This window comes from Leptopilina heterotoma, unplaced genomic scaffold, assembly GCF_015476425.1.
Source record: "Leptopilina heterotoma isolate Lh14 unplaced genomic scaffold, ASM1547642v1 Lhet_24, whole genome shotgun sequence".
In the NCBI taxonomy this organism is placed as follows: domain Eukaryota; kingdom Metazoa; phylum Arthropoda; class Insecta; order Hymenoptera; family Figitidae; genus Leptopilina; species Leptopilina heterotoma.
The window spans coordinates 5,398,591-5,414,371 of NW_025110956.1; the positions used below are offsets into that span (position 1 = coordinate 5,398,591).

Genomic DNA, 15,781 nt, shown 5'->3' on the forward strand with positions numbered 1-15,781 from the left:
TTGAATTTTCATAAAGAATTTTATCAACAAATTTTTTAATAATTGAATTCTCTTGACAAATTTTAATAAAATTTTTAAGAATAATTGCATTTTTCGAGAAATTTGATGAAAATAGTATTAAAAATAATTTAAATTCTGTTAAGAATTTTATTTAAAGTTTTGAAAATATTTGAATTTCAGAGGAAAATCTTATTATTTATAAAGATGATTGAAATTTTGACAAGATTTTTTTGTAAATTTTTAAACATAATTGGATTTTTGCGAAGAATTTTATTAAAATTATTTTTAAAAAAATTCAATTGTTTCGCAAAGAATTTCATTAAAATTTTTGAAAATAATTTTATTCTTTAAAGAAATGTAATTAAAAACGTATTAAAAATAATACTTAAATTCTAATAAATAAATTGTAGCAAAAAGTATTAAAATAATTAAATTTCTTTGATAAATTTTAATAAAATTTTTAAGAATAATAACATTTTTCGAGGAATTCCATTAAAATTGTATTAAAAATAATTGAAATTCAGCATTGAGTTTTATTATTTATGAAAATAATTGAAAAATATATGAAAATATGTATATGAAAATGAAAATACTATTTTTAATTGAATTCCTGTGAATTCAATTATTAATTAATAATTAATAATTATTAATTCTCATTATTTATAAAAATAATTAAATATTTGCATAGAATTTTATTAAAATTTTTGTTAACTAATTGAATTCTTTTAGGAATTTTTAGTAAAGTAGTAGATATTAAAAATCATTAAATTGAGAAAAGTTTTTAAAAATAATTGAATTTCTGAAAAGAATTTTACTACTTTTATTTGAAAATAATTGAATTTCTGCAATCATTTGTAATTGCTTCAAAATTTAATTTGTTTAGTGTTTTTAACTAAAATTCTTCTATAAATCCATTATTTTTAATAATCAATTAAATATATATTGAAAAATTTAACTAATTTCAGAAGAGTTTTAGTTTTAAACATTTTTTTAAATCTAAGATTTTTTATATTTCTCATTGAATTCATTTAAAATTAAAATTTTACAAAATTTGAAATCAAAATCTTTTGAAGTTCATCTACTTATGAAAATTGTAAACGCAATAAATTTTTTTAAAATTGAATTAATTTCGATAAAAATTCCCTGACTTATCGAGGTTGTTTCAAGGCTTAACTGTAAACAAATAATTTGATTATTTTATATTTTTGAAATTTGTTTACACTTTAGAAATAAATTTTAAAAATTGTAACCTTCAAGAAACTGTAGTTTTAAATAATCACGTTTTCTATTTGTCTCCTGGAGTTAAAAAAACATAAAATTTTCAATATTATGTTTTTATTTGGAAGCCATCGAATATGGTAATGAAATTCGTTATATTAAATTTTTAACAATGAAAGTCCAAAATGTTTTAATCGTCAACACGTAGATTTCAATGAGCAATTATTGTCTTGCATTGTTTATCTGTTTATTTATGTACATGACAATGTGACAAAACGGTTTATAACCTAAAATTTACATTCTGGACTAACCATCAAATATAGCGAAGCATTTAGGTCAAACAGAAAGAATTTAAGATCATTTACTAAAATATCTTTCTTTACTTACGTTTCAGATACAAAATTAAGAAAAAAAATCAATTTCTTTAATTTCTATATGTAAAAATGTTCATCTTGCACTCATTGCACTTTGCAACTGTTTACAATCACCAGATGATTACAACCATTAAAATTACAAACATAGATGGTCTATCAACAGAAAAGTGGTCAAAGTGTCTCTAGAACATATTGACCCAACCCTGCTAGCACATGTGGATATACCTTTGGAAAATAAATATTTGAAATTTTATAAACAAAAACCATTAAAACCAAAAGAAAGAAAGACAAATATGTAAAAATCAACAAAATTTCCCACAAACAGGGTTTTAAGTGCGTTCAGTAGAAATAATAAATTAAACATAAATATTTGCATTTATTAATTTATAATAATACAATAATTGTCAATTGTCGCATATTTTTAATAAAAGAAACACAAATTATTTTAGGGTAATTATTTCAAAAAGGAGAGCCCTACTTATGCGGTTTAACAATTTTTAGTAAAATAATTAAAAAAAAAAATTTCTAAGAAAACTGGTGTTATTTAAAAATTTTATTAAGAAAACCAAAATAAATTTGAAATTCGAAGTAGTGGGTAATTATTACATAATTAGAAAAATATTGTCAACAATACTTTTTTTTAACGTGAATGTTTCTTACAACGTATGAAATTTATTATTTTTCGTGAACAACGAAATATTTTCCATTAGGTGATTCTTCCGTTATACACAATGCTCTTCCAAAATTGCGCAGATTGCCAGCTGTCAAGTAACTAATTATTTTATCAAATGCCACGATTGGTAAATTTCCCTCAAAAAATTCCTTGAGAAAACAAAGAAAAACATTCAGACAATTTTTCATTTTCTGCACTCTCTCTATTCGCTTTTCAAACAAATATTTGTAATCTGGAAATTCATCATATTTTTCAGATTCCAAAACAGACATCACATCATCATTTCTCAAATATTTTGTCACCTTCAACAAATCTTCATTTAGAAAATCAAAAAATGAAACTTCTCGATCAGCCCATATTCTTCTTTCTTGCATTTTCATTACTTCCTGTTTGCACTCTTCAAAAAAGGACTTGACCCATTGAAAATTTTTACGTGAAATACGATAATCATTCAAATTGATATTTTTAAGTGCTGAAAAAGCTGTTAGTAGTACCCAACTTGTAATTTTATTACAATGCAACTTTGGATTGACGTGAAGATTAGGATAACTACAGTAATAATATCTTCTAAATAATTTTTTGTGAATTTTGGCGTTTAACTCCAAAAGGCATTCGGTAATTTCAAGATAATTACTTTGAACACTTGACAACAAAGGAGTATAGCGTTCATGCATAAAAGAATTGATATCTGCGCCATTATCGGCAAAAAATTCAACCATATTTGCGGACTCTTTAATTCCATTATAGTGTGTTTCATTTAATACATTATTGATAATTCCATCGCCTACTAGTAAATTAAGCACTGTATATAAATCCTTCGAAAAATTTGCCAGCGTGTGAACAAGATTGTCGTTGAAAAAATATTTTGCATTAATGTCAAAACCGCTACGCAATAGAAACTCTACAATATTGTAATTAAATCCTAAAGCTGCATAATGTAATGCCGTTTTGCCGTCCTCATCACTCGACAATAAATCAGCTCCATGTTCAATCAAAAATTCTATTTCCTTGAAATTGCCTTTTTTGCAAACCGAAAGTAATGTCATATTGCCATTTTCATTTTTGAAATTCAAATCAGCTCCATATGAGCACAAGAGCTTTACTAATTTCGAGGGTTTGTATTTTTCATTGCCATTAGTATCTTCTCTTTCGCCAAAAGCAAAATTAATTGGCATTATATCATCGAGATCTTTCGCATTAACATTCGCTCCCGCTTTCAAAAGCATTTCTGCTATTTCTATTTGTTTACTTTCAACGGCATAAAATAAAGGTGTTTGTTGACTGCCGTCTTTTACATCAACATTTGCACCAAATTCTATTAAAATTTCCACTACATTCTGTTTTTTGCCTTCTATCGCTGAATGAAGTAAAGACATTTCATTTGAATGCATTAATTCATTAACATCAAAGTCTTCGCATTTATTAATAACTGATTTAAAATCTTCGTCAAGATATTTTATTACAAAATATAATAAAGCATTATACTTTGTCCCTTCGAAATTAACATCAATTTTCTTCTCCAAACAAATATTAATTATTTGTCTACATTTTTCCACCGAATCATTCTCTGCTGAAAATGTAGCTTCAAATTTTTCACAAAGAATATTTTCAATTTCAACAATTGAACCAAACAGCAATGCTTGTACTAGATTTTTTTTATTTTGAATTAAACCTCTCGTATTTCTTCCTTCGTCCATAATGTAAAAAAATTCCGATTCTATAATGATTTTGATTCAAAATCTATATATCTGAAAATTAATAATATGCTCAGTTAGTTGACATAAGAAAATATATTATAAATATTTTATTTAAAAGTAAATATTTATTTTATTTTCATAGATTTGGTGGCGGAATATTTAATTGTCGCATATTAAAGAATAATTAAACATCGTGGTAACAGTCTAGAATGTCAATTTTTCAAACGTAGACACGATAATTGCTTATTGTTTTACGACACGTTGGTTAATAACCGTTATAACCTAAAATTGACGTTCTGGACTTACCGTAGAATATAATAAAACCATTAGACCAAACAGAAAGAATTTAAGATCTTATATTGAAATATCTTTTTTTACTTACATTTATATAGTATAAAATTGAGAAAAAATTGAATTTCTTTTACATAACTGTCAAAATGTTTATGATATTTAACTTTCGTTTTCACTTTACAAGTGTTTACAAGTCACGCAAGTTACAAACAACAGAATTCAACAGATGATTGCAAGCATGGATATTGGATGGACCTTTTTTTCTATAAAAAAGTGGGGGTCATTACTGTAACTTATCGACCCAACCCTGCCAGCACATGTGAATATACCTTAAGAAAATGAATATTTGAAATTTTACAAAACAAATCAATTTTGACAAGGATTTAAATGTTCAGTAGGTAGAATAATAATTAAAAACGATAAATATTTCCTTATTTTAATTCATAACAATTTGTCAATACTCGCACATTTTTAATAAACAAAACTCACACTATATAAGGGTTGTTTTTTCAACACAGGCAGCTATACTATGTGATTTAATAATTTTTTGTGTAATATCTAAATAAAAGAAATTTTTTTAATTGTCTTGAATGAAGCGAGCTTTTGTTCAATATTTCGGTTATTTAAATTTTTTTGAATTTTTCTTTAGTGATCTGATTGAAAATTCGTAAATTTTTATAATGCTACAGCAGGCAGAATTTTTAATGTAATTTAAATAAATTTTAATAATTTTTAGCAAAATACCGTGCACACATAATTTAGTTTTCGTGAAGAATCATCCGTAAAAACTTGATTTTATTTTAAAAAAACAAAATATTGTGAGGTTTAAAAAAACTTGCGACAATTTTATGAGTAAAGTAAATGAAATCAAAATCGCAGATGAAAGCAAAATTTTATTAGCAAAATAACACAAAATTTCCAAAAGTATATAAGTAGTAAATAGTAATTATCACACAATTAGAAAAATATTGTCAACAATAATTTTTCTTAACGTAAATGTTTCTTATAATGTATGAATTTTATTATTTTTCATAAACAATAAACGATTTAAATGAAGTATTTTCCATTAGGTGATTTTTCCGTTATGCAGAACGCTCTTCCAAAGTTGCGAAGATCCCCAGCTGTCAAGTAATTAATTATCTGATAAATTACCACACTTGGTAAATTTCTCTTAAAAAATTCCTTGAGAAAACGAATAAAAACATTCTGACAATTTTTCATTTTCTCAACCCTCTCTTTACGTTTTTCAAAAAAATATCTGTAATCTGGAAATTCTTGATATTTTTCATATTCCAAAACAGACATTACATCATCATTTCTGAAATATTTCGTCACCTTCAACAAATCTTCATTTAGAAAATCATAAAATGTAACTTTTCGATCAGCCCATATTTTTTTTTCCTGCATATAAGCTACTTCTTCATAACACGATTCAAGAGAGTAATCGACCCATTGAAAATCAACAGATAAAAAAGTATTTTCATGAATAGCGATGTCTTTGAGTGCTAAAAATGCTGTCAATAGTGCCCACGTAGTAATTTTATCACAATTAAATTGTGTATTTACGTGACGGTTGAAACTGTCTTCAAAATGCAGAAAATTGTTACTATTGTAAATTTTGGCATTTAACTCTAAAAGGCATTCGGTAATTTCAAGAGCATTAGAACGAACGCTTATCATTAGAGGTGTAATGTTTTGCTTATTGAAAGTATTTATATCTGCGCCATTATCCGCTAAAAATTCTATCATTTTCGCAGCTTTTTTAACTTCATCGCCTTCAAAATCGAAATTCCATATGTCACTGATAGCTTCATGCGTATTGTCTCCGAAATATTCAAGTACATTATTAATCGTTTTCAAAGTATTTGCCAGATGATGAATAGAATTTTCCTTATGCATATCTTGAGCATTAATATCAACACCTCTACGTATTAGAAAATCTACAAGTTTGTAATTATATTCTGCGGCTGCAGAATGTAATGCCGTTTTGCCGTCTTCATCACTCGACAATAAATCAGCTCCATGTTCAATCAAAAATTCTATTTCCTTGAAATTGCCTTTTCTACACGCAATAACTAATGTCATTGAGCCACTTTGATTTTTAAAATTTAAATCAGCTCCATATGAACACAGGAGCTTTACTAATTTCGAAGGTTTGTATTTTTCATTACTAGTATCTTCTCTTTCACCAAAAGCATAATTTATTGGCATCATATTTCCAGAATCCTTCGCATTAATATCCGCACCTGCTTTTAGAAGCATTTCTGCTGTTTCTATTTGTTTAGAAAGAACGGCGTAAAATAAAGGTGTCCGAGAACGGGAGTCTTTTATATCGACATCTGCACCAAATTCTATTAAAGCTTTCACTGCATTCTGTTTTCTTTGATCAATCGCAAAATGAAGTAAGGACTTATTATCATCCGGCTCATCATAAACAACATTCAATGCATTAATATCAAGTTCTTTGCATTTTTTGATAACTGATTCAAAATCTTCGTCGAGATGTTTTATCATAAAATGTAATAAAGAACAATAATTTGTGAGTTTCACGTTAACGTTAAGTTTTTTCTCCAGACAAATATTGATAATTTGTCTACATTTTTTCGCCCAATCATTTTCTGGTGATAATGTTGCTTGATATTTTTCACGAAGTATGTCTTCAATTTCGACAATTGAACCAAACTGTAGTGCTTGTTCTAGAGGATTTATTTGTTGAGAAAAATATATTGTATTTTTTCTTTCGTTTATAATGCTTCTGAATTCCAATTCCATTATGATCTTGTTTCAGGACGAAAATATCTGAAAATTAATATTGTTAATTAAAACAGGAAAATACCTTCTTAATTAACTTTAATAATTTGAATGTTCTTTCGCATTCTTTCATTCATTCACTTTTTCTCTCCCTCACACTCTGAAGTTGTTTTTTGTTTATATAGTTAAAACATGAAGATATCGATTGCTCCGAGTCGAAGACTCGGAGTGATCGATATATTCATGTTTTCTAATAATTATTAAAGATGACCCAGAGATAAAATCATTATTTTATATTATAAGAGAATATTGTTACTGCAAATTGATCAAAATTATTTTCATCATTTTAATTCAATTATTATTATCTAGAATTTAAAATTATTTTTTAACTTACATTTCAGGTAGAAAATTAAGAAGTTGTATTTCCTTTATTTCTTATTTATAAGTCAATGGTTATTTTTTCACTCATTGCTTTGCAAAAATTTGTGTTTACAGCAGATGACAAATTGACAAGTGAAACAGAAAACAGATGATTACAAGCAAGGATGGACCTTCTTTCCACAAAAAAGTGGGGGTCATATTACTGTAATTTATCGACCCAACCCTGCCAACACATGTGGATAAACCCTTAAGGTTAAATTTTACAAACACATGTTCGACAAGCATAAATACGACAAATGCCCAGAAATAATACAACAAAGATAAATATTTCTCTATTTTAACTTATAATTCTTAATACTCGCACATTTTCAAAGATCAAAGTCCAAAGATTATAAATATTTGAGTTTAATAAACCAAACGAAATTCCGTGACAGTGATAGTGATATAAATGCGGCAAATTGAAAAACACGTGCTTCTAACCACAAACTTGAACTTCAGCCTTTCAGTTGATGTAACATAAATTGACAATTATTTCGTCATTTTTTTTTTTTAACATAACAATGATTGTGATAACAGTTCAACGATTATTACTAAATGCAATTAAACCTACAAATTTAAATACGTTTCATAATGTAGGAATTACAGTTATACAAACACAAAGAAACTTTATAACAGTCACAACAAAATCTCTCACTGATGCAAGGAAAGAATATCAAAATGTATTTTTAAATAATGCCCAGTATTGTACAAAGAAAAAAGATTCAAATTTTAAGCCAATCAAGGAAATTATTTCACCGCTACAAATAAAGAAGAGACTATTGAGAAAGAAAAAACTTTGCAATGATGAGGAAGACATACCGGTTCCTGGGGTACGTTTTTTTTTATTAATTTAAAGGAACATTAATTATTGTCAATTGATATTTCATTTTTAATAAAATAACATTAAAAATATTCTCTAGTTTTGGAAAGTTAAGGCGTTAGCAACTGCTGAGGAATATAATTTAGAAGCACTCATGGAGGGACTTAAACAACAAGATTTATACATTCCTCAAAAATTTCGTACATCTACTAAACGTAAGTAAAATAATAATTATAAATTTTTTCAATTACCAACCTATTTACTTTTCGTAATTTATCTCCTATTTTGCCATTTTTCATCTTAAATATAGAAATAATTTTTTCGTAATTTATTTCTATTTAGTCATTTTACATCTTAAATATTGAAATTAAAAATTATTATTATTTTGAAAATACGATAATATTTTTTTTTTTTAAACAGCTGCACCAGATGTAATTCAAGCAGTTCCAAAATACGAAGTTGGTCTAGAACCTCGTGAAATTTACTTCTTCAGAGAAGGAACAGTTGTTATGTGGAATATTTCGGAATTAGAATTGGGTAATGTTTTGCAATTTTTAAAAAATTACGAAGACAACAGTTATGCAGATGATTTAACAAACGCCGAAGGTGAAATAATGTCCTATACTTACTCCGAAAAAGGGTAATATATTTTAATTCAATTTTATCCAATTCATATAATATTTATATCAAAATTTTTTAAAAATAGTTAAATTCCCGAAAATAATTTTAAAAAATTGAAAAAATAGTAAATTTTCTCAAATTTCATTAAAATAAATGTTATTTTTAAAAAAATTTTATTTTCTCACTTTAAAAAATTATTTTTAAATATTATTGTATTTTTTAAAAAATTATGATTAATAATTTAGAAAATAATTAAATTTTACAAAAAAATTTTTATTGAAATAAATCAATTTTGTTGAATTCTAATAAGAATTGATTTAAAAAAGAATTTTAGTTGAAATATTATAATTAAATATTAGAAGCGTTGAAACAGAAAATTTAAAAAAATAATTACATACATTTAAGTCAAGAATTTTAAATAATTGACTTTTGAAAAAATTGCAGTTTTAATTTTTAGAAAAAATTAATTTTCAAAAGTTTTTACACTTAAATTATTTGAAATTTCAATTAAAGTAAATGTCAATAATTATTTAAATATTTATTAATATTTGTTTACCAAAACTAATGAAATCTGAAAAATTCAATTTAGAAATTCAGAAAAAAATGAGGTTTATAAAAAACCCTAATTAAAATTTTTTGAAAACAGTTGAATTCCCGAAAATTATTTTTAAAAATTGAAGAAATAGGAAATTTTCTCAAATTTTATTAAAATAAATTTTATTTTTGAAAGAATTTTTTTTTCTCACTTGAAAAAATTATTTTTAAATATTATTGTATTTTTTTGGAAAATTGTAACTAAAAATTTGGAGAATAATTAAATTTTACAAACATTTTTGTATTTAAATAATTCAATTATCGTTAATTTCTAATAAGTATTGATTTAAAAAAAAAATTCAATTGAACTTTTCGAAAATTTCCAATTGTAATTTTTAGAAAGAATTAGATTTCAAATGGTTCTACATTGAAATTATTTGAAATTGCAATTAAAATAAAGAACAATAAGTTCTTAAATATGTTTTAAAAAATAATTGAATTTTTGAATAATTTAATTTAGAAATTCGAAAAAAGAATTCGATTTTTCAAAAATTGTAATCATTTATTTGAAGGCAATTGAATTCACGAAAATAATTTAAAAAATTGTAACTATTAAAAGTTTCGTCAAATTCCATTGAAATAAATTTTATATTTAAAAGAATTTAATTTTATTTACTTTCAAAAATTATTTTGAATTGTAATCGTGTTTTTGAAGAATCAGATTTTGAAAAATTACATTTTTTAAAAAATAATACATTTTCATTAAATTTTAAAAAGAAAGTTTTTGTAACTGACAAGGAGTTTAAAAAATAGTTATGCTAGTTTTATTATAAAAATATTAAAATTACGTTTAAAAACACAATTTATAAGCACTCCAAATTTTTCATTTCGATTTTTAATTTTTATCAAATTGAATAATTTTTGAAAACATTTCATTCATCTTGAACGTTTAGAATTTTTTTCTTGAAATTTGTAAATTTTCTAAATTAATTCTTTTTTCTTGGAAAAAGTAGAAATGGAAATAAATTTATTTGTCTTTTGTATAACTGAATTTTAGAAAAAGGAGTCACTTGAAGGAGGGAAACATAATTTTAGCTTCCGATGCAAATGAATACGACAAGTATACATTTTCAAATGCAATAGCTCAATCAGTGAAATTGGGAATATGGGAGGCGTCATTGAATCATTATGTAGACTCAATTGAATTTGTCACTGAGGATTTGAAAGCCGGCAGAAGTATTAAAATGACACGAGAACAAGTACTGAGGAAACAGGGAGAACTCTTTGCTCTAAGGCATTTAATTAATTTGAGTTCAGATTTACTCGATACTCCCGATTTTTACTGGGAACGTGACGATCTCGAAAATCTTTATCATCAAACTTGTTCTAATTTTAATATTAATAAACGCACCAGAGTAAGTGTAATAATTTTTAGGAAAATTCAATTTCAATTTCAATTAAATTATAATAATATATTACCTTTCTGATTTAATCAAATTCCCTTTTTTAAATTTTTTCTAAAATTCTAATTTACCTGTAGTAAATAATTTATTATTTAAATGATCTATTGTTTATTAATTAATTTATTAATGATTTATTTATTGCCTAGGTGATGAATGAGAAAATAAACCATTGTGTGGAACTCGTGGAACTTCTGTCATCGCATTTAAGTGACAAACACCATGTCCGATTAGAGTGGATGATAATAATTCTTATTATGGTTGAAGTTGGTTTTGAAATACTTCATTACATTGATAGATATTTGGTGAAACCAGAAGTGAGTGAATAATAGGTTAGTTTTCAAATTATTTTTCTATATTACAAATTAGTTTCATAAATATTTTCTATTTTCCTTTTAATTAATGAGATTTTATTCCAAAAAAATAATTTTTTCACATAATTGTCTTATAATTGTCAGTATTTTTTTCGTTACATTCTAATTTGAATTTAATCAAAGTCAAAGATTTTTAAGCATTGAATAATTATTGATAAAATTATTACTAATTTTAATTTAAATGATTTTGCAAGCTAAGTTGAAAAATTAAGCCAAATTTTTATTAACTTTTTCATTATTTTAAAATAAAAATAAACTTTTTTTTATACAATTTAAAAAATAAAGTTGAAAATTATTTTAGAAATTAAAAAACGTTATAATCTTTTTTAAATGTTAAGAAAGTTAAAAACTTTTAAAAATTATAAAAAGAAATAAAACTTTTAAGAAATTTAGAAAATTCAAATCATTTTTAAATACTTTTGCAAAACGTTAAAAATTATTCACTGATATTTCAAATGATTAATTTAAAGAAAATGTTAATAAAACTTAAAAATCCAAAAGCGCAAAAGATGTAGAATAAAAAAATGTGAACTAAAGATAAATTATAATTGTTGATTTTAAAAAATTATAATAAATAAATAAATGAAACAATAGGTACAGTGAAGGAAGACGAGTTTATCAGTTTAAAACCTAAAACTGTAATAAATAAAAAGGCTATGAGTATTATACAAAAAAGTGTATAAAATTGTACTCTCTATATTCCTTTTTAATATCCAATAATTTCCAAATAAAGAAAACTTTTATTAAAAGCAAAATTAATTAAAAATTAGTTTTATTATTCTTTATTATTAAATGATTTTATTAATTGAATTAAAATTTTTAGAAAAGTGTTTCTTTTGGTCACCGGCGGTTCAATTAATTAAATAAATTATTATAATAATTTATTAATGTTAATATTAGTTTCTGAAAATAATAAAATTTCCGTGTTATAATTGAAAATTTTTATAATATAAATCAATAATATAGCTAAAAATATTTTCTCAATGGAATGATTGAATGAATCTATTAAAATTATAATAAATTCGAGTAAAATGTATAAAAAATACATATTTATCGAGATTCAATAAAATAGTAATAAAAATGCATTTTATACAAGGGGATTTTATTGCAAATCCTAATCTGATACTGAATACATGTTATACATATTACGTCATATTACCTTGACTTCCATATTATGAGAATCAATAAATCAATTTCAAATTTATTTTTGTTTTTTTCATTTTAATTTCTCATCAAAAATTTTCAGCAATTGATATTTTAATAAGAAAAACATTCTTTTTGCACTTTTTATTTGTTTGTTTTTTTGTAATTTATATTAGTATTATTATTGCATTTGGCACTACTTTTCTTCACTTTTTTTCTTTTTGGCTTGTGTAACAATAATTAATACGTTGTTGTCATTTATTTATTTCTATTATTATCGCATATTATTAATAATATCAATATATTAACAATATAATAATAATATATAAATAACATTAATGTCATTAAAACTATATATTATTAATATTATCAATACTATTATATCGCTAGAGAAAATATATTATAAAATATAAGGAATAAAAGGATAATAAATATTCTAAATTCTACGGAAAAGATGAAAAATTAATAAATCTTTTATTTTCTCCTTCTATTTTTCTAATACCTGGAGAAATAAAAAAAAATATTTAAAATGTTTTTAATCTTTTCCGTAGACATACCGACCCCCTTTTATTTAAAATAATAATATTATAATCATAATAAATAAAAGAGTGGAATGTAAAATGATACCACCAAATCATAAACTTAAATTATTACTATTATTTACTTCAATCTAACTAATTATTAATTAATAATAATCATTATCAGTTTTATTATTATTATTATTATGCTTTTTGTTACAACTTTACTGTTTTTTGTAACTATTTTGTAATAAAATAAACAAAAAATATTATTACTTTACTCTACTTAATAATTAATAGTAGTAGGTAATTATTAATTAATTTATTAATTATGAAAAGTAAAAAAAAATTTATTTTCAAATATTAATGTCAATTTAGGAATAATTTCAGATACAAAATTTTAAAAAATTCAATTATTAACTAATTAATTATTATCAATTATTTCCAAACTTTAATAACATTATTCGCAGGAATGAATTATTTTGAAAGATTTTGATCAAATTCTTTGAAAATTGAAATACATATTATCAATTAAAATTATTTTATTAATTAAAAGATTTAAATATTATTTTCTTAATTTACAAAATTTTTTGCAGGAATTTAATTATTTTTAAAAAATGTATTAAAATTCTTGGCAAAAATTTTATTATTTTAAAAAATTTCAATAAAATTATCAATAAGAAAATAATTTAATTCTTTTCCTAAATAACAAAATTCTTCGTCCAGCAATGCAATTATTTTGAAAAATTTTGGCAAAAATTCGTCATAAGAATTCACTTATTTTTAGTACAATTTTAATAAAATTCTTACCATGATTTTAATTATTTTCATAATCTAATTTCTCGAAAGAATTCAATTATTTAAAAATAATTATGTAATAAAATTTGTCGAAAGAATTCAACTATTTAAAACAATTGTACGAAAAGTCAATTATATTTTTAAAAAATTGCTAATTATAACACTCTTCGCAGAAATTCAATTATATTCAAAAAATTTGATAAAACTTTTTATAAAAATTTAAATATTTTTAATTTTTTTATAATAAAATTTCTCATTAGAATTTTATTTTCAAAAATTTTAATTAAATTTTTCGCCAGAAATTTAATTATTTTGAAAAATTTGGATAAATTTCTTTATAAAAAATAAATTATTTCCAAATTCAAAATTATGAAAGAAATAAAATAAAAGAAATATTTTTAATTAAAAGCAATTTGGTTTAATTAATTAATTTTTCATTTCTTTTGTAATTTTCTTTAGATTATAAAATTTCTCTTGTTAAGGACTTTTTTGTCCGTCCAAATTTTAAATAAATAAATAAATTTTTATTTATTAAAAACATTTTTTGTGATTATTTTATAAGAGAATAAATTAAACAATAAAATGTTATTGTTTATTTTATTACAAATAAATACAAAAAACGGTTGTAACAAAAAAATAATAATAACAACAACGATAATAACAATAGTAATAGTAATAATAATAAAAATAACAATCATAAAAACAATAATTAAAAAAAAGCGGAAAACCCCTTTAAAAAAATGAATTTTCGAACAATCGATGAGCTGCTTCTAAAACTAAATATCACAATAAATTATTATAATTAATTTCCTAAAATTAATTTTTCCCTATATGTAAACTATGTATCTAATTATATTGTTTATATATTTCTCTATCCCATGAGTAGTCTTTGAAAAAACGCAATCACAAAATACATATTCAATAACTATTTATATCTATGATATATATTATATATAACTATTGCAGAAAAGCTGTATTATTCGTTTCTCAATTTTTGTTTTTCTTTTTTTTATTATTAAATTATTAATGTCCTTGTGTTAATATTATTTTTCTCAGGTCATGCAACTTGATGCGTTTGCTTGTTTATTTTTATTTATTTAATTTTTTTTGTGCTTTAGAAATCGTGCTCAGCACAGGTAAAATCAATCTTTACTCTCATTCTAAAACATTTTTGGCATACAAGTGCTTTTTTTATTTAAAAATTAATTATCATATATATATATATATATATATATATCTTCTTCGGAAGCACAAACTACGATATTTTTTTTATATCATCTAAATGTCTAGATATTATCCTAAAAACTATTCAGACTTCAGGATTTATATTTTAATACTTTTTTTTAAACTTATTAATTATACATTTTTTGTTTACAAGAATAGCAATACGACTGTGTAGAATTCTAACTGGTATTTTTTTTTTGTTTTATTATATATATATTATATTTTTTTTCCTGGTAATTCTTTTTCTTTTTTACTTCTACTTGTATATAAATACCTATACATAAATAACTATATATACCTGTAAATATTGGAGATCACGTGGTAGGAAAAAATTTTCTCTCGGTGCGACAAAAAAAGAGCAAATCTTTTACAAAAAACAGAAAAAATTTTCCTCTTTTTTTCTACAAAGATCTTCATTAAATACAAAATGTATTTTTTTTACATCATCATACGAAATTGAATTTCTACTTTATTATTCTAATTTGACACATAATTTTGCCAACAGTCTTTAAATGCGAATTTTTTTATTTATAAAGTATAAGTAAATAAGGAGCTAAATAATGGAAAACTGAATTAAAATTATTACGTGGCATTTTTTTTCGCAAATAACAAAAAATCACGTAGAATAATAATTATTTTCATCAATTTCATTAATTTTATTAATTTTATTGATATACTTTTTGTAATTTATTAATTTTCTTTTTGTGCTACGTGACTTGTGCGAGTCTCTCTCGCGTTATTTATAGTATATATATATATGAGCTAAAATATACATTTTTTTGTCATTCATATTATATAGATAAAATATTATTTACCACGCATCCCTCGAGAAATTTATAAAGCACATATCTAAAATTTTTTTATC

The 15,781-nt window shown here is 23.0% G+C and overlaps 3 protein-coding genes across 3 annotated transcripts; 1 reads left to right on the forward strand and 2 right to left on the reverse strand.

Annotated features, from left to right (window-relative positions):
* Nucleotides 1-2,008: 2,008 nt before the first annotated feature.
* On the reverse strand, nt 2,009-4,477 carry LOC122502930 (putative ankyrin repeat protein RF_0381). The gene is made up of 2 exons (XM_043613280.1): nt 4,345-4,477; nt 2,009-4,013 (listed from the first exon to the last, which is right to left on the reverse strand). The coding sequence occupies exon 2, from the start codon at nt 3,960-3,962 to the stop codon at nt 2,268-2,270; it is 1,695 nt and encodes a 564-aa protein (XP_043469215.1). The 5' UTR covers nt 3,963-4,013; nt 4,345-4,477; the 3' UTR covers nt 2,009-2,267.
* Nucleotides 4,478-5,188: 711 nt separating this feature from the next.
* On the reverse strand, nt 5,189-7,552 carry LOC122502944 (putative ankyrin repeat protein RF_0381). Its single transcript, XM_043613303.1, has 2 exons — nt 7,399-7,552; nt 5,189-7,052 (listed from the first exon to the last, which is right to left on the reverse strand). Exon 2 carries the CDS (start codon nt 7,023-7,025, stop codon nt 5,301-5,303), a length of 1,725 nt encoding a protein of 574 aa, XP_043469238.1. The 5' UTR covers nt 7,026-7,052; nt 7,399-7,552; the 3' UTR covers nt 5,189-5,300.
* A 104-nt stretch (nt 7,553-7,656) lies between these two features.
* LOC122502945 (required for meiotic nuclear division protein 1 homolog) lies at nt 7,657-11,258 on the forward strand. Its single transcript, XM_043613304.1, has 5 exons — nt 7,657-8,254; nt 8,345-8,459; nt 8,665-8,884; nt 10,457-10,814; nt 11,009-11,258. The coding sequence occupies exons 1-5, from the start codon at nt 7,946-7,948 to the stop codon at nt 11,186-11,188; spliced, it is 1,182 nt and encodes a 393-aa protein (XP_043469239.1). The 5' UTR covers nt 7,657-7,945; the 3' UTR covers nt 11,189-11,258.
* Nucleotides 11,259-15,781: the final 4,523 nt, after the last annotated feature.